Raw genomic sequence first — 24,997 nt, 5'->3', positions numbered from 1 at the left:
TTCGGGTGCGTAGGATGCCTACCTTTGGACGATTTACAAGGACTGTGGGTCGGCACACTCACTCGTGAGTGCACTCTTATCACCTCACTCGCGTCTGTGAGCATGAGTGGTCATGATTGGAGGCAAATGCCGCGTGACAGTGAAGTTTGTTGCATGTGCTTATTTTTTTTCTGTTGATAGCTGAGGGAATTACATATTCACTGCCGAAGGCGCTCGAGGTAGCATAAGGCACCATACCGGTGTCTATTTACGAATGACGCAGAGGATTACGCTGGCGCGAGAATGGAAATATTTCGTTGTTGTTCACCTTACTAGTTCACCGTTGGCATGGGCGCAGGTTCGCGGGTGCAGTGAACCGATACGAGTTGTGTCCGATCCTTTTATCGAATTTCGCATTACCACAGCTAGAAAGGCAGATGTCTGTTGACATGCCTCCTACACGGCTCGAGCTCTGTACACAGAGTTCCAATGCTTGCTGCTGAAACCACGACTGTCAACTTCTCAGCAATAACTAGCGTAAGGTGGGATCTCGAGTACTGCAGTGGACGCTTCGTTTTTTTTTTCTATGGCCGGCCGTGTGCACTGTAGAGCTCTGCTCGGGCCATAATTTTTTTTATTGGGCCAGACCCATGCAATGAGCCTGATCTACTTGGCCTAGCTCTTCAACCACACAAGCGAAGCTTGTGCGGTTGAGTGAGTGGTCATGAGTTTGGGTGACGGGTTGTGAATGTGAGTGAACATTAGTGCGAGTGTGTGAGAGGACGTGAATGAGTGCTTGTGAATGCGAGTGGACATGAGTGTAAGTGAGTGCAAGTGGCCGTGAGTGTGAGTGTAGTTGAGCAACCTCTCATGGTGCTGAGGTATGACAAGGACGAGCTTGTCCTTGCCTGTCAGGCAGAGACTTTGTCTATACTACTACACAGACACTGAATAAACTAAGCACATTCCCAAAAATGGTCTGCATGCAATCTGTAAATGCTGTGACGCATTGGAAGCAAAAATGAGGTGCGAAATGGTTCACTATTTTTCAATATATTTCAATGGTTCAATATATTTACAAATAGGGAAGAACAGCTGCGAGCGGCACCGAGAACACAGTCCGAACTTCGTTATCGTCTTCTACTCTTCCCACGCTCTTGGTAGTCGTCTACCCACTTCAGGACCCCCGGCTGCTGAAACGCCGTCTCGGCGTTAGGGCGGCGACGTATGAGCGTCGTGATAAGGTTTAAGGCGACAGACGTGGACGATGTCGGTGGTGGCGCCAGAGGACGATGGCGAGGTTTCAAGGGGAGCAATTTCATAGTTCACGTCGGTAACACGGCACACGACACGGTAAGGGCCACGGTAGTGCGAAAGGAGCTTCTCGGAGAGACCGACGCTGCGAGAGGGCGTCCAGAGAAGGACGAGTGATCCTGGGGTAAATTCGACGGCCTGGTGACGGCGGTCGTAGGCTGACTTCTGGGAAACTTGAGAGGCTTGGAGCCTACTACGTGCTATTTGGCGCGCCAGCGTGGCCTGGGAGATGGCGTCCCGAGCGTAAGCAGTGGTGGGGGCTGAAGAAGGCGGCATGAGTGTGTCCAAAGGCAAGGTGGGATGCCTACCAAACAAAAGGTAGAAAGGAGAATAGCCTGTTCTGTCATGAAGGGAAGAGTTATATGCAAATGTCACATAAGGCAAGGCTGCGTCCCAATCTCGGTGGTCTGGCGATATGTACATGGCTAACATGTCGGTGAGCGTGCGGTTGAACCTTTCCGTAAGCCCATTGGTAAGCTGTCGCGAGCTGGTGCTGCGTGTCACACGAACGAAGAATGTCGTGAACTACTCTGGATAGAAAATGACCGCGGTCGGTGAGCAGTTGACGAGGGGCGCCGTGGTGAAGGGTGACGTCTTGCAGAAGAAAATCGGTGACATCGGTAGCGCAGCTGGACGGCAAAGCACGCGTGATGGCGTACCGAGTCGTATAATCAGTTGCGACAGCGATCCACTTGTTGCCGGAGAGGGACGTGTTGGAAAAGGGCCAAGAAGGTCGAGGCCAACACGGTGAAAAGGTTCCGGAGGTATGTCGATGGGTTGCAGAAGACCGGCAGGCAAAGTGGAGGGCCTTTTCCGACGTTGACACAGGTCGCAAGTGGCCACGTAACGCTTGACGGAACGATAGAGAGCAGGCCAAAAGAAGCGATGCCGCACCCGAGCGTACGTGTGGGACACGCCAAGGTGACCGGCTGTCGGCAGATCGTGCAGTTCTTCCAGGACAGAAGAGCGTAGACGTTGGGGTATCACGAGCAGGAGCGGAGGGCCATCGGAGCGTAGGTTTCGGCGATACAAAATGCCGTTCTGGAGCACATAAAGGTTCAGAGACGGAGATCGGTTTGCAGAACGGATGCCATCAAAGATAGGTCGTAAAGATGAGTCGTGGCGCTGTTCGTTGGCAATATCGGCAAGATCAGAGATAGCTAAGAGGCAGGGCAGGGTCTCTGCGTCCTCTAGGTCAGGTGGTTCCACAGGGTATCGGGATAAACATTCAGCGTCCTGGTGATGGCGCCCTGACTTGTACACGACGGAGTATGAGTATTCTTGGAGGCGCAATGCCCAGCGACCAAGGCGACCGGTGGGATCTTTTAGTGAAGACAGCCAACAGAGAGCATGGCGATCAGTGACAACAGCGAATGAAGGGCCGAACAGGTAGGGTCTGAATTTAGCTACTGCCCAGACAAGGGCAAGACACTCACGCTCAGTAATGGTGTAATTTTGCTCTGCGGCTGAAAGTAGGCGGCTGGCATAGGCGATGACTCGATCTTGACCCTGTTGACGTTGGGCTAGGACGGCGCCGATGCCATATCCGGACGCGTCGGTGCGAACCTCTGTGGGAGACGACGGGTCAAAATGTGCTAAGATGGGCGGAGTGGTCAGCAAATGGACGAGGGATGAAAATGAGTTCTCTTGAGCAGGGCCCCAGGTAAAGGGGGTGTCGTTCTTCAGAAGATCGGTGAGGGGACGAGCGATGCCGGCGAAATCTTTGATAAAATGGTGAAAATACGAGCACAAGCCGACAAAGCTGCGCACATCTTTCGACGACCTTGGAAGAGGAAAGTCCTTCACAGCTTGAATTTTGATGGGATCTGGGCGTACACCAGAAGCGTCAACGAGGTGTCCGAGAATAGTGAGTTGGCGACAACCGAACTTGCATTTCGATGAGTTCAGCTAAAGTCTGGCGTTACGAAACACTGTCAGAATATTGGAGAGGCGCTCGAGGTGCGTGGAAAAAGTAGGCGAGAAAACCACAACATCGTCTAGGTAACAGAGGCAGGTGGACCATTTAAAGCCATGAAGAAGGGAGTCCATCATTCGTTCGAAGGTAGCCGGGGCGTTACAGAGGCCGAGCGGCATGACTTTAAACTGGTATAAGCCATCAGGCATCACGAAGGCGGTCTTCTCGCGGTCCTTTTCATCAACGGCAATTTGCCAGTACCCCGATCGAAGATCAATTGAAGAGAAATATTTGGCGCCGTGGAGGCAATCTAAGGCATCATCGATCCTTGGGAGTGGATATACGTCTTTTTTTGTGATGCGGTTGAGGTGCCGATAATCAACGCAGAAGCGCCAGCTGCCGTCCTTTTTCACCAGGACGACTGGTGAAGCCCAAGGACTTGACGAGGGCTCGATGATGTCTTTTGCGAGCATCTTGTCTACCTCTTGATTTATGACGGTGCGTTCGGCGCTGGACACTCGGTACGTACGTCTGCGGAGAGGAGCGGAATCACCGGTGTTTATGTGATGCGTCACCACAGAGGTCCGAGCCAAAACACGGCTATCAAAGTCGAAGATGTCGCGGAAAGATGATAAGAGGCACCTAATATCGCGAGCTTGCATCGGCGGTAGGTCAGAAGCGATCATGTCAGGGTAGTCGTCCGTTGGGTTCACTGTTGATGGGGCCGCAGGCAACCGGCATTGCTGAGTGGAAGGTAAGCAGCTGTCCACCACTGATATCACACATTCGGCAGCAGGGCACAGCGTGGCGAGTGAGATGCCTTGTGGGAGCGGTTGGATGGATGAACCAAAGTTCAGGACAGGAAGGTACGCGCGGTTGGCCGACAATGTAAATACAATGTGTGGAAGCGCAATGCTGCGCGTCAGGGCGACGTCAAGTTCCGCAGTGACTACGTAGTGACCATCAGGTACAGGGGAACAGATGAGAAAGAAATGTAAGTTGCGGCTTGAGGCGGTAGACGAACAAAGTCGACAGCACAAAGACTGTATAACTGGGGACGGCGACTCAGCAGAAAGAGGAAGGTCAAGCTGAACAACATTAGTGGCGCAGTCAATGAGGGCTGAATGCTCAGACAGGAAGTCGAGGCCAAGAATGACTTCATGAGGGCACTGGTCTAGAACAGAGAACAGAATGGATGTATGGCGGCCGGATATGGTCACACGGGCTGTGCATAGTCCAACAACATGAGGCGTTCCGCCGTCGGCAACGCGGAGAACGGCTTTGGGTGCAGGGGTCAGTACTTTTCGGAGGCGGCGTCGTAGGGCTGAACTCATGACGGATACGTGCGCGCCTGTATCGATCAGGGCTCTCACAGGCACTCCATCGACATGAATGGCGAGCAAATTATGGTGTGCACGAAGGGCTAATCGAGGATTTTGGGACTGGGGCTGTACTGCAGCATAACCTCCAGACACTGCAACGTCTAGTTTTCCGCTTGCGAGCGTCCGTAGGGGCCAGGAGAGGAGCGACGGCATTGGGGCGAACGAGACTGTCGACGCAGGGGGGACGGGGAGCGGCTGGAGCGGGGAATCTGGCCGTCGACTGTAGCACCGTGCTGGGCTTGAGGGGGCGTGTAGTGGCTGGGCTGTTCGTCGTCGCGATGGGAGCTGAGAGGACGGTATGTGCTGCGACGGGACCAATAATTTCGACAGTGGCGGGAGATGTGGCCAGTACGGTGGCAATGGAAACAAATGGGCCTGTCGTCGGTTGTCCGCCAGTCGTTAGGGTTTAGGCGACGTGGAGTGAAGTACGAAGGTCGTCCAGGAGCAATCGCAGTGATTTCGGGTGGTGGTGAAGACCGTACAGGGCTGACGGGCTGGAAACCAAGGTTTGCAAACTCTTGGCGGACGACAGCTTGTACCAGAGAGATGGTAGGCAAGCGGTTGTCGCCATCATGTAGATGCAGGGGGGCAGGGGACATAGCTTCGAGCTCGCGTCGGATGATGCGGGTCACATTTTCTGGGGGCGCTGAAGTTTCCCTGTGTCGCAGGTCTTCACATGAAGAAGTCGCAGCCGTGTTGGGGAGGCGTGTGTACGGCTGGCTAATACGCCTGCTTTTGGCTTCCTCGAAGCGTCGACATTCCTTAATAATTCCGTCGACTGTAGTGCAGTTCTTGTATACGAGCAAGTTGAAGGCATCGTCGGCGATTCCCTTCAACACGTGGCCGACTTTGTCAGACTCGGGCATGTTGGCGTCAACTTTGTGACAGAGGGCCAGCACATCTTGAATGTACGACACATAGGACTCCGTAGATGTTTGAGCTCGGGAGGCGAGGTCCTTCTTAGCAGCAAGTGTTCGGCCGAGCGGCGGTCCAAACAATTCGCGGAGTTTCTCTTTGCACACGTCCCAGCTGGTTAGATGGTCTTCGTGGGTCTCATACCAGACCCGGGCAGTGTCTTTTAGGTAGAATATTACATTTGCGAGCATAAGGGTCGGATCCCAGCGGTTGTAGGTACTCACTCGCTCGTACATGTTGATCCAGTCGTCGACGTCAGTGTTGTCGGTACCAGAAAATGTCCCAGGGTCACAAGGGGGAGAAAGAACGAGTGATGTCATGGCCGGGGCTGAGGTTTGCTGGGAGGCGTCTTGGGTCATGATGAGGGAAGGCAACTGGCGGCCGCTGCGGAGCTCCGCCGTTGGTAGACGTAGGGGAAAGCCGCACCTCCACCAAATATGTTGCGGGAAAGAATATATTTACAAATAGGAAAGAACAGCTGCTAGCGGCACCGAGAACACAGTCCGAACTTCGTTGTCGTCTTCTACTCTTCCCACGCTCTTGGTCGTCGTCGTCGTCTACCCGCTTTAAGGAGTTGCAAGCTGAAAACCTACATGGTTTTCACCAGGATATTTTGCCCTTATTGCCTTCACCATGCAGGCGGGCAGGGGCCTTCTGTTGTGGCGCCCAATCCGCCCCCACAGCCAGAGCACACACTGCCTGTAGGCAGCAAACCGGTAGTGCCTGAAACAATGCCAATGATTAGATGTAGCAAGCAGTACACAGGATGAAGTTGATCAGATGCGCATCCAAGTCGGGAGGGGACAGAATGTTCTGACCCCTAGCCGCCTCCTAATTTTTTTAATTCAGCCAGAAGAGTGCCTGTTCTGCATATTTACTCATTTGAACCAAAAACAATCATTCCTGTAACTACACTAAACAATGGTGACTTGAGTAAGCATGCACACCAAGGTTGAGGCCCAATGTTCACTCTTTTCTAGATGTCTCAAGCTGACCTCCCTTGTTGTTGCTAGTGGCTCTTTATTGATAATAAAAAAAATAACAATGGAAGCTAACGATGTTGCTAGCCGCGGCATCTGCCATCCAAACCTGAGCTGCGGCTAGCGAGAATAAAAGGACAGGGAGAGGGAAAGAAAGGGGGGAGCGATAGTAAGAAAGGATAGGTGTTGGGCGGCAATATACACTATGTACAATTCCATATATGGGAACCAAGTTCTACAACTCTGCTAAATGCTCCAAAAGCACACTTTTCATCACACTTACTAGTATTTATGTTATCACTGCAACTAAGGAAATTTATATATATAGGTGCCAGAAGCCCACTTCTGATAGGACAATCTCCTTTGAAATTTCGAATTGGCTCAGCAGTTGCTGCCAACTGCAATAAAGATAAATTTAAACCAGCCAAAATCCCGACGTACCTGAACCCGGACATGTATTAGACTAGCAGTCAATAAGGTCTGCCTTATTTTCAGCCGTTCCTGAAACTGTAAATAAGGTTCCTTTTTCTGAAAATGACAGCATGTAAGGTAAAAAAAGGTTCCATGCTTCTTATGCTATATAGCTCTTATCTAATTCCTGAAAGGAGAATGAGTCTGTCTCCTGCACAGTAATGGGCTTTGTCAGTGCAAACTATCCTGATCCCATTTGTTTGCGCAGTGGACAGCTGCAGTCTTTTGCAGTGGTTATGGCCATAGCACACCGTGATTCCGCACTGTATACGAAGTTTTAGGCATTCTCTGTCGTTTTTTTTTAAATAGAACAGCACCGCATGCGTATGCGCTTTAGATCGCACTGTGGTCAATAAACGTAGTTGCAAGAGCTAGCACCGGTAGCGTTATTACGCAATCCGTGAAGCTTGCAGTTGTACTTACTCGTTCGCGGTGTCGCCCATGCCTGGCTGCCGGTAATGCCGCATGTTTAAATATGCAAGCTGCAGCACACCCTCGTCCAGGCAAAGATACCCGAACTCGGGGTGCGCTGTGATGCAGTTGTGTCCCGGCTGCTTTTTAACGGCGGCCGGGCATTCCCGGCAGCAGACGTTCTCGATGGCTGTCGGCATGGCAGCGCAGCCGTCGCACTGGCACCTTCGCAGAAAACGGATGTCAGCGATGCGTGCTACGAGCATAATAGAGTTCATATCACTCACCAGTCCACGTTTCCCACTCGTTGCTAGCCGTCCTCGGAGCCATCGGCGTCCGAGTCTTCGTCCGTGGTACGGCCGGACGGATGGCCACTGCTGCTATCTTCGGCCGTATCGCGCAAAGGCGTACTATCGTAAGAGATGGCGCCTAAATCTGCTGTCCGCCGAAGAATCTCTCTTTCAAGCTCTGTGAGATCGTCGATGTCCATCTCATCGGCTTACAAAAACACAAATGGCTGAACGTAGTTCGGCCAACAACGTGCGCATTTTCAAAAAGTCACTCCGCGTATTACTACGTATTACTCCGCCGATGACGGAGCGGCAAGCCTCCACGGAACTGGCTGAAAGGCACTCGACGCGTTAGTAGACTCCGCCCATCGTATGAGGCTGAATTAAAAAAAAAAAGGCGGGAGCCGGACGTTAATTAGATTTAATTGAGGAAATCGGCCACACAGGGCAATAAGTCGCAGCTCCTAAGAATGCTGGGAACGTGTACATCAAGTTCCCGCGGCAAAAAGACATGTTCAGAATCCTCTTCAGTGCACCTTTTACAGGGGTCGAGCAGTTTTGTTGCATCCCCAACCAGGAAGGGCAGGGAATGGAGTGGCGAAGGTGAAAAAAAAAGGCTTCAAACAGAAAAAAAGCAACTGAGGAGAGGAAGGAGAAATTTTATTCCAGGATGCAAGGTTCTCGGACGCGCCGAAGGTTCCCCGGGCTGCCAACACCTGTCCGTCAGAAGACATCTCACGAAGGGTCGGAATGCGAGACCATATAAAGGGCGGAAGTGGGCCTTTGTCCCTTGGGGACGTTCTTGAATGTTGTGGAAGTCCCCCGCCAGCCCGCCGCGATGCTCGATACTTAGAACAGCCACCAAAGACGACGGCCCTTGACATCCGCCATAGTCGCTTGTGTCCTCTTGTACCTGTGGGGTCCCGCACCGAGACGGTGCAACGTACATTGCCCTTGCCTCCAAGGTCCATTCGGCACGCCTTGAGGCAAACACGTCGTTGGGTAGACAGGGGTAATTTAACTACAATATTAGATATACCAGGTTTTCGAGCCGAAACACGGTGGCAGGCTTCAATATCGCACTCATTAAGAGGCTCCTTGATCAGTCCTCTAATTATGAAAAAAAATTTGCAAAACATTCTCATGGAAACTCGTCGTGACTCCTTTAATCTCCAGACTGGCAATCTTGAATACTGTTCCATACTTACCAGCAGATTTTCAAGGTTGGTAGCTTCGCTTTCTGGTTTAGAGCATTTAGCTTGCATTACCTCGTTCTCTGCGGTTAGCATTGCATTTTTGGAACTTTCACCCTGAAGTTTTTGCTTTAACTGGTCAATATCCTTATGTGCGAACTCAAAACTGTCAGTCATGTTTCTATGCTCAGTTCGCAATTCCCGTATATCATTGCGCCGGTCTCTTTAAAGTGATTCTCGTGCCGTTTTGATTTCAGCTTCACTTGCTCTGTCAGCTTTACAAAATCATTTTTGTCCTCTTCTTTATATTTCGCAAAATCTTTTGTCATTGTTCAATCTATTCCAAGCAGAAACAGCCACTCAAAAACACCACTTGACAGCAGCGACGAAAGATCAGGAAGAATGTAAATATGTAACGTAACATACAGTGAGAACACCAAACTGCAGCGAAAAAGCAGAGCGATGCTCATTCTGTGCTCACAGCAGTTGTCGCCACTCCCAAGTGTTAAATAAATTCAGCTTACATAAGAATGCAACTTACATTGTCCCTATAATATACACAGACTATGGAAAAAGATGCAGAATATGTTTCGTCAATACATTTTATGGCCTAGAACTGGTAATAGAGTCATAAAAATACTGACACAGGTTTAGCTCTTTTGGAACCTAGTGACACGAGCTCTGTTAAGCACGGCCACGCATGGCTTGGGTCCGGCGCGTGCCTCATTCATGGCGAGACTGAGTGAAGCGGCTGTTCTGGGGATCGAACCCCGCTCCTCCCACATGCGAAGCGGATGCTCAAACGACTAAGCCACCGCTGCGGTGAATACATTTTTTCTGACTTGTGATTTGCATATTATGCACTACTCAGAGTGCGATATTGAAGTTTAAGTCGGAGAACGTGTTATTAGCGTGGCGCATTGGCTGCCACCCTTGGCTGCTATCAAGCAACAATGTGCATAAACACACATGAACGGATGTGTGACATTGTTTCAAAAAGAGCAACAGCGCTTCGTGGTCTTCTGCGTCAAGGCTGCGCACCCAGAGATTTGTTTTTACAGCAATGGAAGAACGTGACATGACATCGGGTCAGGGACTGCCGACACCTCGAGTCCAATTTGGGACCTGCAGCAAATGCCAGCTTGTGTACGGGCACCGCCCTTCTGGCTCCCATTCAATCGTCAATGCCACCCACAAGGCATGCGTGGAATATGTCGGATGTGAGAGGAGTCGAAGAAAGGGCACCGCGTTTGACGAAACATGATTTGATTTGATTTATTGGGGTTTAGCGCACCAAACCGACTCAGGCTATGAGGGACGCCGTAGTGGAGGGCTCCGGAAATTTCGACCACCCAGGGTTCTTTAACGTGCCCTGACATCGCACAGCGCACGGGCCTCTCGAATTTCGCCTCCATCGAAATTCGGCCGCCGTGGCCGGGATACAACCCGCGTCTTTCGGGCCAGCAGCCAAGCGCCGTAACCACTGAGCAACCGCGGCGGGTGACGAAACATCTCCCAGTGACGTAGTTCCGCAGCTGCAATGTGTAATTCTTGCTGAGTCCTCATGCAGAACTAATCGGCCGCTAGAAGAATAGATCTTTTCCGACTTTTCGCGTTCAACGACCACCATAATCTGAGATTTTATGGCGGGGCAGCCAACCCTCTCGCCTTCGATGTCTTAATCCTCGAGACTGCAAAAATATTCTTTATCGCTTCGCATTTATACGAGCCAATGGCAGGCTGATGCACACTAGATGGTAGTTGTGTCTAGCTCCATCGCTAAACATTGAGGGCGAACCTGGTGGACAATGAAAGGGATTGAAATTGAATGAAGAAGTCCGGAGAGAGCTTTTGAGATAAAATTAGAGTGGTATGGTACCGCGCAAAAAGACAGACGTATATACACAGAACGAACACAAGTTGTTGATAGGCTAGTTCGATGAGGAAGAGGAATGGTATTTGGGTGGGACCCGTAAAGAGGAGAACAGTCAGATGATGGTAGGATAGGATGACAGAGTAGGTTTCAAGGCAACAACAACTCAACGAGGGAGGGCAGACAGTCGTGTGGACAAAGCAGATAAGGAAATCTGCCGGGATATGCTCGCTAAATATGGCGCATTGCTGGTGTAATCGGAAACAGTTTCCGGGAATGGGCATAGTGCTGATAATTATGATGATTCTGAGTGCTTACAGCATCGTATTTATTCGAAACTTAAACTCTCTCAACCTGAGGTTTTAATTACTGCTTCACCTTGAAGCAGCGCGAAACAGAGGACATAGTGGAAGAAACAAGAGACGACACGAGCGCTCTTTCGTTTCTTCCACTTCGTTCTGCGTTTCGCGCTGCTTTAAGACTAATCCGTTCCAACTTGCCCAGTTTTCTGTTCTCGTTTAACTACTGATTAGCCGTAAGTATAAAAATCGCTTAAATTTATCAAGCACTAGTTAGATGGCTGCTAAAATTACGATATTCAGAACCTCGGTAATATGTGCACACAATAGAAGGCTACAATTTTATCTGCGTTAAGAAATGCTTACTTGCTGAATATCAAGCCGAAGGATATGGAAACCGCCGCTAACTCGAAAAGAACATTGACAATTTGTGTAGGATATGGAAAGCAGTTCAAGGTATCTAAATAGACATTTGTCGAGGTAAGATAACATTTTCTTCCACTGCATTGCAGAAAAATTTATTTAGAAAATAGGCGGGAGTAAGCGACCGCTTGAAGGACGGGTCCAAGTCGTGATCGGTCCTCTTCGCGAACTAGCAGTCCGGTGACTACAATAGCTACAATAGCTTGATGATATGCAACCAGCAGCATGACATTGGGCAGCTCAAACTTGCGACTTCAAGCCCATTTTCAGACCCATTTTCAGTCTGATGAATGGGCATTTCGTGCATTCAATTTTACAAGAAAAAATGCATTTGAATACAGGTATTGTTCTATATGTGGAGCAAAATACAGTTGGAGGCACTACATACGTGATGCACTCAGTGTAAGGACAAAGGAGAGAGAGGAGAAAGGAATTTAAATGAGAGGAAAATGTGGAGAGGTCGGCCTGTGGCAACATGGCCCTGCCCTGCTACTCCACGCAGGGGAAAGGGAAAGTTCGAATGAACGTTGATGCTGGCATGATACAATGAGTACTTCCCGCAGTACTTTGTCCCGTCCTGTACCAGCCAAAACCTCTGAGCAAGTGCGTCACCAAACTCAGCCTTCGATGCAAGTGTAGACCGTGAAATGACAGTCTACGAGAGCATCAATTGTGACGGAACAGCGCCAAACACCGGGACAAGAGACAAGCGAGCTCTCTTGTCTCTTGTCCCGGTGTTTTGCGCGGTTCCGTCACAAATGAATAACCAACATGCCCAAGCCGCTGTCCTGGAGAGCATCAAACCTACTCAAAAGCAAAACCATCCTTACCTATGACGAGGCTTCGCAGCCACAGAACTTTTCTTGCGCGGAGAGCTCATTGATTTTTTGTGACTGTCCAATAACCACAGGCAATGATACGACGGCCCAATTTTGAAAGCCTAAAGAATACAAGTAGAATGGCCACAAACGGCCTGACTGAATTTAAGCTGGGTTAATATCCCTGAGGAGGGCGTTTTAAGCAGCCATTCTTGCGATGCATAATGTATAATGCGACTCTTAATATGCGCAGATGGGAATCAGCCGCTGGAGTGGTGGTGCGCATTAGGCGTCTCGCATTAGACGCCTCCTATAACAGAAACGTGCCCCAAAAGACGCGGGTTCGATCCCGGCCGCGGTGGCTAGAATTTCTTTGGAGGAGAAATTCTTGAGGCCCGTGTACTGTGCGATGTCAGTGCACGTTAAAGAACCCCAGGTGGTCGAAATTTCCGGAGCCCTCCACTACGGCGTCTCTCATAGCCTTAGTCGCTTTGGGACGTTAAACCCCATAAACCAAACCAAACCAAACAGAAACGTGCTGTTAGCAGCGCTGAGGAAACGCGAACAATTAACACATTGACATATGAATAATAGAGCGCCTGTGTAGTCTATGTGTGCTTAGTGCTCAAAAGCGTGTGGTGTCGCTTAAAGAATTGGCGCAGGATTCGATCCGGTCGAACGACTAAGATGACTCACTGAACATTCTGAAGAGATTGTAAATTGCGGCGTTGAACGTCCGGAAGCGACAAATGGACAATGAGAGACGTCGTAGTGGAGGGCACTGGATTAATTTTCACCGACCGGGGTTCCCAACGTGCACTGACATCGCTCAACACACGGTGTTTTTGCCTTTCGCCTCCATCGAAATGCGACCGTCGCGGCCGGGATTAGATAAAAGCATTTGTTGGGCGAGTTGGTGTTTTCGATGCTCCATAACTACAGCTGGGCTTATGAGCCCCGTGCTGTTAAGCCCATCTTTCCGTTTTCATCAGCTCACTCCAAGCTGATGAAGAGAGCAATTATACATACCGTTTTTAGCAACACAGTGAACAAATCCTGTGAACACAGGTTGGAGCATAGCTTTCGCAACCAAGTAGACCGCCTGGCAAAGGCAGGTTACCCGTCTGAATTATTAGTTTCCGTGGCAGGAACACTACAGGAAAAGTTTAAATCAAAGGGAAAAAGTGAATGTACTAAAGAGACGAAGAAAAGGAAGATTGTTCTGCTGCCATATCTTCACAAAGTGTCGCACAATCTGCAAAGAATCGGAAAACATGCAGGCGTTGATGTCGTCTTTTCGGCGCCCGAACGACTGTCCAGCCTGTCCGAATACTGTCCGAACGACTGTCCAGCCAGTATTTATGAATACTGTCAACCCACAGTGTTAAAAGTGCACTGAAGAGGAATCTGAACTCGTCTTTTTGCCGCGGGAACTCGATCTACACGTTCCTAGCATTCTTAGAAACTGCAACTTATTGCCCGCTGTGGCCGATTTCCCTAATTCAATCGAATTAACGTCCGGCTCCCGCCTTTATTTTTTGAATTCTGCGTCGTACGATGGGCGGAGTCGACCGACGCGGGGAGTGCCTCTCACCCAATCCCGTGGCGGCTTGCCGCCCTGCCATCGGCGGAGTAATACGTAGTAGTCCGTAGAAGCAAATAGTCCGCGCGTATCTTTATTTCTGCGGGCTTATTTTGCGGTTATATTATCTGCAAATTAAACTGTTTATTCACGGAAACCTAAAAAAACAAAATGAAGCGAAAGCAAAGCCTCCATGGAGCTGGCTGAAAGGCACTCCCCGCGTCGGTCGACTCCGCCCACCGTACGAGGCAGAATTTAAAAAAAAAGGCGGTAGCCGGACGTTAATTCGATTTAATTAAGGAAATCGGCCACACAGGGCAATAAATCGAAGTTTCTAAGAATGCTCGGAACGTGTAGATTGAGTTCCCGCGGCAAAAAGACGAGTTCAGATTCCTCTTCAGTGCACCTTTAAGATAGACGCCTATGGCGCCAGTAGCTAATTTCCCCCTACCGTGTCCGTCTGGAGGGGTTAGGAATGGCGACAGCGCGTCGCGCGCTTCGGACGCTGTCCAAGGCTGCGGGAAACGGGGACCAAGGGGCCGACGAACCCTTGAAAGGATCCCTTGACGAACATTTAAGAGAGATGAGCTGTTAGGCGGGGGTGGGGGACAATAAGGTCGGCGACTTCTTAAACCCCCGACTGACTAGCTAAGCAGTGGACGTTACTGGCGCCTCCAGAGTCGGGCTCTGGCGAGCACTGGGCTCCGCCTACTTGTATGTGCAGTGCCACTGCAGCAGTATTGGTTGGAATTGGGCGAGAGCCGGTTTATTAAAGCTCCGCCCAATTATCGAGGGGATAAAAACCGCTGGAAACAAAGAGCGGGACGAGTGCGCCGAGTCTCAGTCTCGGCCGCTTTTAAACATCCTTTTTTTTAAACGGCCCTTCTTTTAACAGTTTGGAGTGGCTGCCCCAACCGGCAACGTGTCGCCGGACGAGCATACAATCAGACCAACCGGCCAATCCGACGATTTTTGTTAACTGGTGCCGTGACCAGGATAGTCCGAGCGGCTTTCTGCGAGCGGTTGGAGGCAGTACCTTCTGGAAGATTGGCGGGGCAACATCTTGGTAAGAAGCCCCGGAGACCAAGATACAAGTGAGGCGATACCCTTGCGAGAGGCCTCGGAGCCAAGACTCCGCGACAGCGCCAAGGAGCGAGCGAAGCGAGACCGACGGAGCGAAGCGCCGCGACCTCGGCGGCACCTGAGATTGGCGACTCCATCCACTGCGAGGACGTGGTGGTATAACTGCGAGCCCTGGATGCCGGCTACTCATCTGCGCCTGTGGACGCAACCTGCCGCTGCTGCGCTGCAAGTGCCATGATCGACAGCCCGATAACAGAGTGAGTTTCTCCAGTCTCACTTTACTTGCCTCGGGAGTGCTTGAGCCGCAAGGTTAAAGTAACCGAGGCGCAATGAGTACATTAGGCTCGCGAAGTGTTTATGGCTGTGGATATTGGGATGGCCATGAGCGAGCCCCAATGTCAGAGGCTGAGCGAGCCAGAGCAAAAGAGAGAAGCGACGCGTACATTCTAGACCTCAAGCGTCAGCTAGCGATAGCCGAAGAGAAGCTACGGCAGGAGAGGAAACGAATTGAGGAGGAGGAACGCTCACGGAGAGCGGCTAGAGTACTGCGGGAGACAGCACAGTTGCCGTCCTACCGCATCGTATGGGACGCTGATGAAACGCAAATCGAGGCAGTGAAAAAAGACGACAGGGTCAGCGGCATTCAGTCGGTTCTTTTCGAGGACAGTAAAGAGGTAGCACAGGTTCCGGCAAACAATACAGCTAGCATTGGCGTTGAGGAGCCGCAAATTGTGGAGTCAACCACGATTGTTGACCCAGACCAGCAGTTCTTAATTCCCAAGGTGGAGGTGAGCTCCACGGATGTGACTGCGGAAAATTCGACCTGCAATCAGACTGTGCAGGTCGAGTGCTGCGAGGCAGCCGAGCGTGTCATTAGCGATGCTAATGGCACTGATGAGAACGACGACATGGAATGCTCGGCCAGCCGGGTTGCCCAGTGCTACCTTTTGCTGCCAGCTGAAGCGGCAGTATGCAAAGCAGGGTTTGACGAAAGCGGCATGGGTGGTCAACAGCATGCGCAGCACTCATACCGACGTCAGAGAAGCCGGAAGAACAGCTGGGCAAGCCAGGCTGTTCCGACCCAGGAAACTCAGACTCGCCTGGCATCGCGAAAAGTTTGGTGCTAGATAAGTGGAATCAGAGCACGGGCGCCGGAGAATTCGTTCCATGCCCTCAGGGAGGCGAAGGTACACCTCCGCTGATAGGTTGGCACCGCGACCCATGCCGCGATCACCTTGCGGTTTTGCGCAACAGGTGGATCGCAAACCGAGATGTCGCTGATGGCGAACTGGTGGAGCTGGCCGTGCCACTTTTTAAGAGGCCCTTTGTGAACGAGAGCTTAGAGGCTTTCGCGGAGACCTGCGCCCCATATGCGCGCACGGGCGGCGGCTCCGCCGATGCAGAAAATGAGCTACGCAACTGGAAAGGACGAATGCGACGACTGTGCACGCTGCGGCACGTAATGTTCACTTTCATGCGAACAGGTGACGCGTTCGATCCTGGTGGATAGCGACAAACACCTAATGGCCACAGCCTTAATCCACTCTGCCACTGTCAGGTTGCAATAAGCGTAAAATATGGCTCGAGCACACAATGGGCAGTAGGTGAGAGTGGGGAAACGAGAGCAGTTTACGGCCAAGAGACTAAAAATTGGACATGATCATGAGGGTCTGCTGTTTTGTCTGCTGTGAACTGTTTTCCTTTGTGATGGCACATAATCCATGCGTAACGAAGAGCGCCATGTTATAATGCCTGTTTTGCCCTCGCTGGGATCATGCTGCGATGTATGTGCAACTGCATGAAAACTGTGCAGTCATGTTTTCTTCATCTTGTATTCATTGCAATGTTGTTCCATGTACCATTTTCGAATGTTTTTACTAGAGGGTTTCATTTGTGCGTGTCTGCCTCTCCTTGAAATGTGCAAGCTATGCACTGTGCTTGTATCTGCATACCTGAAGGCAGCTTGCTGAGCATTCTTTCTGCTATTGTTAGTAGGACACAGAAGTGTTCCTTTTTTTTTTTTGTTCCTGTTAGTACAGCGTCCGGTTGACGGTCGGGTTCCTTGTGCTGTGGCGTTTTTTTATGTTATTGACGGCCAGATCTTTTGTGCTTTTGCGCACTTTTGTATGTTGTGTGTACGGCGAGCGTCCACCCAACATTCTTGGTGGGGAGGTGTTAAGTTAGACGCCTATGGTGCCAGTAGCTAATTTCCCCCTACCGTGTCCGTCTGGAGGGGTTAGGAATGGCGACCGCGCGTCGCGCGCTTCGGACGCTGTCCAAGGCTGCGGGAAACGGGGACCAAGGGGCCGACGAACCCTTGAAAGGATCCCTTGACGAACATTGAAGAGAGATGAGCTGCCAGGTGGGGGTGGGGACAATAAGGTCGGCGACTTCTTAAACCCCCGACTGACTAGCTAAGCAGTGGATGTTACTGGCGCCTCTAGAGTCGGGCTCTGGCGAGCACTGGGCTCCGCCTACTTTTATGTGCAGTGCAACTGCAGCAGTACTGGTTGGAATTGGGCGAGAGCCGGTTAATTAAAGCTCCGCCCAATTATCGAGGGGATAAAAACCGCTGCAACAAAGAGCGGGACGAGTGCGCCGAGTCTCAGTCTCGGCCGCTTTTAAACAGCCTTTTTTTTTAAACGGCCCTTCTTTTAACAGCCTTTTTTGAACCGCCTTTTCTCTAAGTGTTTCTATTTTGGTCTCGTCTTGATTAAATCAGTTTGGTCTCAAGAAGTTTGGGCTGCCCCAACCGGCAACGTGTCGCCGGACGAGCATACGATCAGACCAACCGGCCAATATCCGACGATTTTTGTTAACTCACAGTATTCATAAATAAAATAAAAATAAATTAAGAATGTAAATTCAGAGATTAAAGAATCGCGCAAGTGCCAGATAAAGCACGCAATAGAGTTTGTGCCTTGCCAGGAAGGGGTGGTATATTCGCTGCCACTGTCTTGTGGTAAGCGATACATCGGCCAAACCGGCCGATGTTTAAACGAAAGACTCAAAGAGCATGAGTATAATGTCTCCCGTGTCGCTATCTCTGGCCACGTGGCGAAACATTGCAGGCACTGCAAAGGCAATGAAGATGACGATGATACCTACGTCTGTGCGCCAAACTATCAGGAAAGCGCAGTGTTAGAAAAGAACCGTGAATCGTTAGCAAGGGAGATCATTGAAGCTCACTTAATAGGTAGGCTCTCGGAAGAATGCATCAGTGCTTCATCTGTCGCGTTGTCAGAAAAAGAAAGACGATACCTTGATTGCGAATATTGACAAGTGCATGCTGACTGATTATATTGTATTCTCGCGCATGTGATTTGCTTGGCGGCACGTGACTGGTATACTAGCATGTCAGTCACGCATGTAAGTGTGGACTGCATTCTTTCTAGCCGCCAGGGAGGTATTTATACCTGCTGGCATCCAATAAAACTTTAGTTGTGAGTCAGCGCTGTGTGGTGTCCCTTCTTCATCTCTGTCCTGTCGTTTGCGCTGTAGTTATGGATCATCGGGATTAGATCCCGCGTCCTTCGGATCCGAACGCCAGGCACTGAGCCATCGCAGCGGGTATGAACATCCTGAGCTCATGCGGGTGCTTGCTTATATGGTTCAAGGAAAAAATGAGCCATAAAGCGAAGACGAAAAATGTCCATGTCGCAGTCGGCTGCTCCTCGCCTGAGCGGGTCTGCCTTCCTCGCGGCGCCGAACCACGCCGATGCGACTCTGGCGAACAGCCCCGCGCACGCACTGCGGGAACCCTGACGGCGTCCCATTCAAGGGACGCGGCGGCGGCGGCGGAGCCCTTCTTCCTGCGGAGAGAAAGAAGCAAGAAGACGTCAGCCGGGGGGCGAGGGCACAAGTCGCGCGCGCGCGTGTGCCTCCTCAACGAGAGCAGAGACGCCTCGTGGCGGTGGGGTGCCCCGGGAGGCAAGAGCATTTCTTTCCCCCTTTCCACCCTCCTTTCCACCACGTCACCCTCACCTGGTCTTCTTTTACGTGAACGCCGAGTACACAGCGGGGCCATTCGCGTATCGTCGCCGAACCGGAGCGGTTGCCGGCGACCGTTGGCTGGGAGGGAGGCAACGGACGCAGCTCGGCGTTGGTCGACGTCCTGCATCTCGACGCACCGGCGCAAGACTAGCGTCCCATGGCGTCGCCGCCGATGGATGCCGGCGTCTTCCACCAGCACCGGCCCCAGGACGTCGCTCACCATCGCTGCAAGGCTGCGGCGGCCCGGAAGCTGACGACGCTGCACTCTTCGGCCGTGCAGCCTCCCTACTCGGCGGCCGTGGAGAGGCGCAATGAACGCGAGCGCAAGCGCGTGCACCTCGTCAACATGGGCTTCGCGTCGCTGCGGTCGCACCTTCCGGACTGGCCGGTCGCCTCCAAGAAGCTCAGCAAAGTGGAGACGCTTCGCTCGGCCGTCGACTACATCACCAGGCTGCAGGAGCTGCTGGGAGAGGCCGCAAGGGAGAACCTGAGACCCGCGTCGTCGGTGAACGAGTTGTCTCCGGCGCCGTCCGACCTGGGTCCAAGCCCGAGCCCGGACTCGAGTGTCACCGGCCACTGCGGGAGAGGAGAACGGGGGGATGGCCTCAGCGGAAGTGTGCGGTCACCCATGAGCCTCGTCGGTGAATTGGAGCCTTCTAGTGACGGCGGTGGGGAGGAGAACAATCACTTCTTGGAACTGGCGGCTCATTGGTTCGGCTACGCCTCTTAGCACAAGGGAACCGCGGGGAAGGGGATTTGCTTCACGGGGGATGATGCCTGGGACATTTCACGTTCACCGTCTTCAAACGTTGTGTTCATCTTTCGTGTCGTATCGAAGTTGTTGGTTTCCCGCAATGAGAGTCCGTTGAAGTTTGAAGACACCGCTGGAGTAGACCAGTTTAGAAGGTGAGTGTGACTTGCTGAATAATTCTTACAGCGTGGAAAACACTGGCCGGTGAAATGTAGAGTGCGCGCCGGAAGATCGCTGGTGGTTCAGCTCAAAATATAGAAAAATAAAGCTGCTCGCATATATTATCTGCGTAGATTGAAACAGGAGAATACTGGGTATGCAGAGACGGTGCAAGTATGAAAGCAGTGATTTTTCGCGGCCGAGTATCCCGTCTAGCACTTAAATACTCCTTATCGCAGCCTTCGCGGCCCACTGCTGCCTCGGGCCAAGCTCATTTACTCTAGCGTCTCTTAATTTTCTCAATGCTGTAGCTATTTCTCCTACTTAGGCGAAGAGTTCGCGAAGTGGTGCCAACTGCTCGAACCTTGACAATTCGGGGAAAGTCGACAGCTATGAGGAGAAATCACGACTGCAGAGAAGCTTGAACGCAATTGTAAGCCGCGCCGCATCCTTGTAGCGTGCTTCCTTTTTCTAGCTACTATGGCCTGACAAATAGCGATTTCTTGCTCATGTCTGCCAGTTAGCGTGCATCGATTCTCCGTTGCACTCTGCAATTTCGTCCTTTTTGCGCTAATCGCCGCCGCGGTGGCTTAGTGGTTATGGTGCTCGGCTGCCGCCTCGAAAGACGCGGGTTTTATTCCGGCCGCGGCGGTCGAATTTCTATGGAGGCGAAATTCTAGAGGCCCGTGTGCTGTGCGATGTCAGTGCACGTTAAAGAACCCCAGGTGGTCGAAATTTCCGGAGGCCTTCACTACGGCGTCCCTCATAGCCTGAGTTGCTCTGGGACGTTAAACCCCATAACCAAACTAAACGAAATCTTTTTGCGCTAATCGCTTCATGTGAGAGTTCCAGTGCGGGAAATGCGCTACTGTCCAGTCACTGAGGCCTCCCGTGTTCAGTCGCCGCTTAACGAGCCTCTTGTAGGGGGAGCGCTCTGAATGTGGCACCATCTATCTGCGTTCGCTCGGTGCAAGCAGGCGCTTTCGTAGAAGATGCGGGGTAACTGGCGCTGCCAATTCTACGCCACGGGTGATATGTTTGCGGTACCGGTACCGTGGCAGCACTTTGCAGCGACTACAAAAAGAAGGAATTGGTCATGAGGCTGACCCATATGCAGCACGTAATTATGTACGAGGAAAGAAGATATGAAAGGAAATTTATTTTTTGGGCCTCACGTCGTGTCTAATGCTGTGACTACATGCCGTATACTTCGTCCTTAACTCGCTTACCAACACGTTTAACACCACACTTTCCAGTAGTAGAAAGCCGACGGTTGAGCCTTGTCATGGCGTGCGTATACACCCAATGATAAAGTTTACTTGGAGGGTGTATGAACTTCTTCTTTTCATGCAACAAGATTTCAACGACAGCGAACACCGCTTCGTTCCGGCTTGACCACGTTCGAGACATACGCTTAGACAAAGAACGCACTGAGGGTTGGATGAAAGTGTAGAAGCATGCAACACACTATCCCGCTGCTGCAGCGAAGCGTCATTCCTGGATGTAGCAATCTTGCGAGAGAAAAAGACAGCCGCGCTCGTCGCCATGCGCAGATAATTTCACCTTTTCTGGCACAGAATAAAATCATTTATTTAGAATAGATTAATTCGCAGGACCCGGGAGGTCGGCGCAGTGTTATTGTATATGACTGGTTATTTCAAGACGTTACAATTACAGCCTTCTGGAGTTTTATCACTAAGCTTGACTGGGTTAAACGTTCGTTGAACTAAAGTTGTCAATCTTTCAAGCTACAACTGTTTTCTTGCACTGTGCCTTAAAGAGCGCTACAAATATATCAAGCTCCTTATTTGCACTACTGTTCACCGCCACTCACACGCATAACACCATCTGTCGGGCTAGTTGGTTGCGATCCATATGTATCAGCAGCGCGAACACCACACAGGAAGAAGAAGGAGAAGAAGGTAAAGAGCGCTGAACTTCCAACTTTTATTTGAGCAAAAAATTGAACCCGCACTTTTATACACATACCAGGTAAAATCCCACCAGGGGGTAATCAAGGCGTTCTATCGAATTGGGACCAACACGATGTCCAGGGCATCAAAATGATAACTACTATCACACTATTCAAAGACTTCCATGAAAAGCACGAATGACTTGCGGAAAAAACAAGACAATGTAAAAACAGGGCTGAGTGTGCGCGAATGGAAAAATGGAAAAACAGGGTTGAGGGCGCGAATTTTGCTAAAACCATGAGAAGGCAAGAACACGGTAAAAAGGTAAAAACAGGGTTGAGTGTGCGCAAATGGAAAAAATGGAAAAACAGGGTTGAGGGCGCGAATTTTGCTAAAAGAAACAAAGAAAAAAAAACATGAGAAGGCGAGACACGGTAACAACGTAAGCGATGCGAAGGGATGAGCAACCGTCTAAAGAAACATAAAAACCAATTAACACGCGAAATCATTGAAGCTACCTACATCTCAGGGCTCAAAGAAGGTTGCGTAAGCACCCCTTCCATCTCATTATCTGAAAAAGAAATCACCTTTCTCTCTGGTTTTACCTGGTTTTTAGGGGCACCCTGCATTTTAGTTCTAGCCGTGTTAATTGTTGGCGCTCATCCCTTCGCATCGCTTACGTTGTTACCGTGTCTCGCCTTCTCATGTTTTTTTTTTCTTTGTTTCTTTTAGCAAAATTCGCGCCCTCAACCCTGTTTTTCCATTTTTTCCATTTGCGCACACTCAACCCTGTTTTTACCTTTTTACCGTGTTCTTGCCTTCTCATGGTTTTAGCAAAATTCGCGCCCTCAACCCTGTTTTTCCATTTTTCCATTCGCGCACACTCAGCCCTGTTTTTACATTGTCTTGTTTTTTCCGCATGTCATTCGTGCTTTTCATGGAAGTCTTTGAATAGTGTGATAGTAGTTATCATTTTGATGCCCTGGACATCGTGTTGGTCCCAATTCGATAGAACGCCTTGATTACCCCCTGGTGGGATTTTACCTGGTATGTGTATAAAAGTGCGGGTTCAATTTTTTGCTCAAATAAAAGTTGGAAGTTCAGCGCTCTTTACCTTCTTCTCCTTCTTCTTCCTGTGTGGTGTTCGCGCTGCTGATACATATCACTCACACGCGTACGAAGGCTGCAAGAGCATCATGCGAAATCTCGTCCCGACGGCTCCTTCCGCAGCCGTTGTTCCCCCACTGGTTGCGAGGCGTAAGCCCTGTTGAGAGCCGGTAAACTCGGGCGTAATGGGTTGTGTGGAAGCCGACAATACTTAATTCGGTAAAGTTACGCGCAGGGCTTAGCCGCAGCGGGGATAATTTCGCTTCGCGGCTGTGCACCGGATGCGCCAATTAAGTTCCTCACCCAGGCGTGGAAGACAGGGCGCGCATTCCGTGTGCGGAGGGGTAGGCGACGCCCGAAGCAGCGCCTCGTCCGCACACAGTGGAGCGTCCCTGCAATTCACGCACCTTGTCTAATAGCGAAAAGATTGTGGTGTCGCACCTTGAGGCCTGTCGCAGAGTTCTTGCGGGGAGGCAAACCGTGGCGCAAATAGCTGTGTGTTAGACCTGTTGCGCCACGTCCTGTTTTCGCATCTGTGTGTCTTCTTCAATGGGATCTTTACTAAGAAGTCGCGCTGGAAGTGCCCTTCAGCTGCAGCCGAAAATCTTACACTTTAGCTTCGGCGAAAGTCATGCGAGCCTCATCCGAGCAACATTCGCTCCTGCTCTGTGAACGTGAGCGCACAACCTCTTGGGCCCGCGTGCGCATTCTGGCGTCCTGTTACTTCGGGAACTTGCAACGCGCGTCGTGCGTATTCTTCACTAAAATAATATGCGCTGGATGGAAGCGAAGGCAAATGCCCGTCGTGTTAAAGACCATGGCTGCAGTAAGGTTGCTCAGTCTTCATCTTGCCTGTATCCAGGGTTACTGTTTTGAAATGACTAGGAGGCTAGTTCAACTGAAGACGAAGCTTTTATTGACTAATAGAGACCGAAGCTGTGCTGCCCCGCCATTCACATCCCAACAATAATCACGGAGTTGTTTAAGGTTTTGACGATACGAGTTTGAGTCGAATGACGGTAAACTTCCTAGAAACATCTTTATCAACATAACAGGAACGAGTAGAACTGATTTTTACTGAGAACGAAAACTGGATGCAGTTTGTTGCCGGCGTCCACTGGACGGCACCGTTTAGTGGCTCAGCAGAGTGCACGGAATGGAGCTGCGTGAGTTTGCGTCCTCTCGCCGCTGTAATTTGTTTAGATAAGAGCGCAGCTCTTAAGCGCCCGTTCGTGGTTCGAGCTGCGTGCCGCTGTTGGTGTAACCGAGTAGAAGTATAAATAAATATAAACATCGCCGTGTCTGGGATTCGAACCCGCGGCGCCGCGAAGAGATCAGCTTCGCTGGCCACTGCACGAGAGCACTAGGCTATCGCCGCATGCTTTCTTTTTAAAAACATGGCATTTACTACACTGAAAATATGTTATATTTACATGACCTATTTAAAATGCTTCAGGAAAGACATCTCAAAAAAGTAGAGTAACAGAGCACTATACTGGAGGTAATGCTGATCATTTCACCAAGAGAGAATGCCACTCTCGTTAGAAGTCGGTGTGTTCACACACTTCCCTCAGATAAGAACCAATTGCCAGAAATGAGATTTCATCGCAACAACTGATTCACAGCGCCGGTCCATCATTTTAGTTTTCCATAAGCTGTGTAGTCCAACGAGAAAAAAAGACATATCAAGATGCCCATCAACGTATTGCCTTGAGGCGAGGTAGCGAATGGTATGGGAAGTCAAATAAATTAGCCTTTTTCAAGGCCCTTTGCAAGACATCCGGGAACGGAATTGTGTATTTACAATAAACAAAGCAATGTGCAGTTCTTTCACGAATATCACCGAGGTGGCAGTTCCCAGATGACACGAAAATGCTCTTTCCCTGAAGTCGAGTCTTCACGGGCAACGTTTACGTTTCTAACTTGTAGAGGAAAGTATTAGTGTAAGGTGAAAGTAACATTTTTCGCACCCGCTTAAGAACACCATGTCCTGACAATCCAAAGTGCATCGATCGGTAAATAGGAGGACGGAACAGCATCGAAATAAAGTCTTTGTACACGCATTTTGAAAATCAGAACTCTTGAAAAACGGACTGATAGGAAACGCACAGTGAAATAAATCTCATGCATTAACCCCCAAAACACG

At 50.5% G+C, this 24,997-nt stretch overlaps 1 protein-coding gene and 1 pseudogene across 1 annotated transcript in view; one reads left to right on the top strand and one right to left on the bottom strand.

Annotated features, from left to right (window-relative positions):
- Positions 1-6,071: 6,071 nt before the first annotated feature.
- On the bottom strand, positions 6,072-8,002 carry LOC149326663 (uncharacterized; annotated as a pseudogene).
- Positions 8,003-18,985: 10,983 nt separating this feature from the next.
- Positions 18,986-24,997, top strand: part of LOC149326661 (achaete-scute homolog 2-like) — a 30,415-nt gene continuing 24,403 nt past the window's right edge. Inside the window, exon 1 of the mRNA XM_089562977.1 lies at positions 18,986-19,827. Within this exon, the coding sequence (XP_089419103.1) occupies positions 19,079-19,651 (573 nt within the window). The 5' untranslated portion in view covers positions 18,986-19,078 and the 3' untranslated portion in view covers positions 19,652-19,827. The remainder of the gene's footprint in view (positions 19,828-24,997) is intronic.

Source organism: Amblyomma mixtum, chromosome 10 (assembly GCF_055824585.1).
Source record: "Amblyomma mixtum isolate Tamu chromosome 10, ASM5582458v1, whole genome shotgun sequence".
Taxonomy (NCBI): domain Eukaryota; kingdom Metazoa; phylum Arthropoda; class Arachnida; order Ixodida; family Ixodidae; genus Amblyomma; species Amblyomma mixtum.
This window is presented reverse-complemented; position numbering and strand designations above follow the sequence as displayed.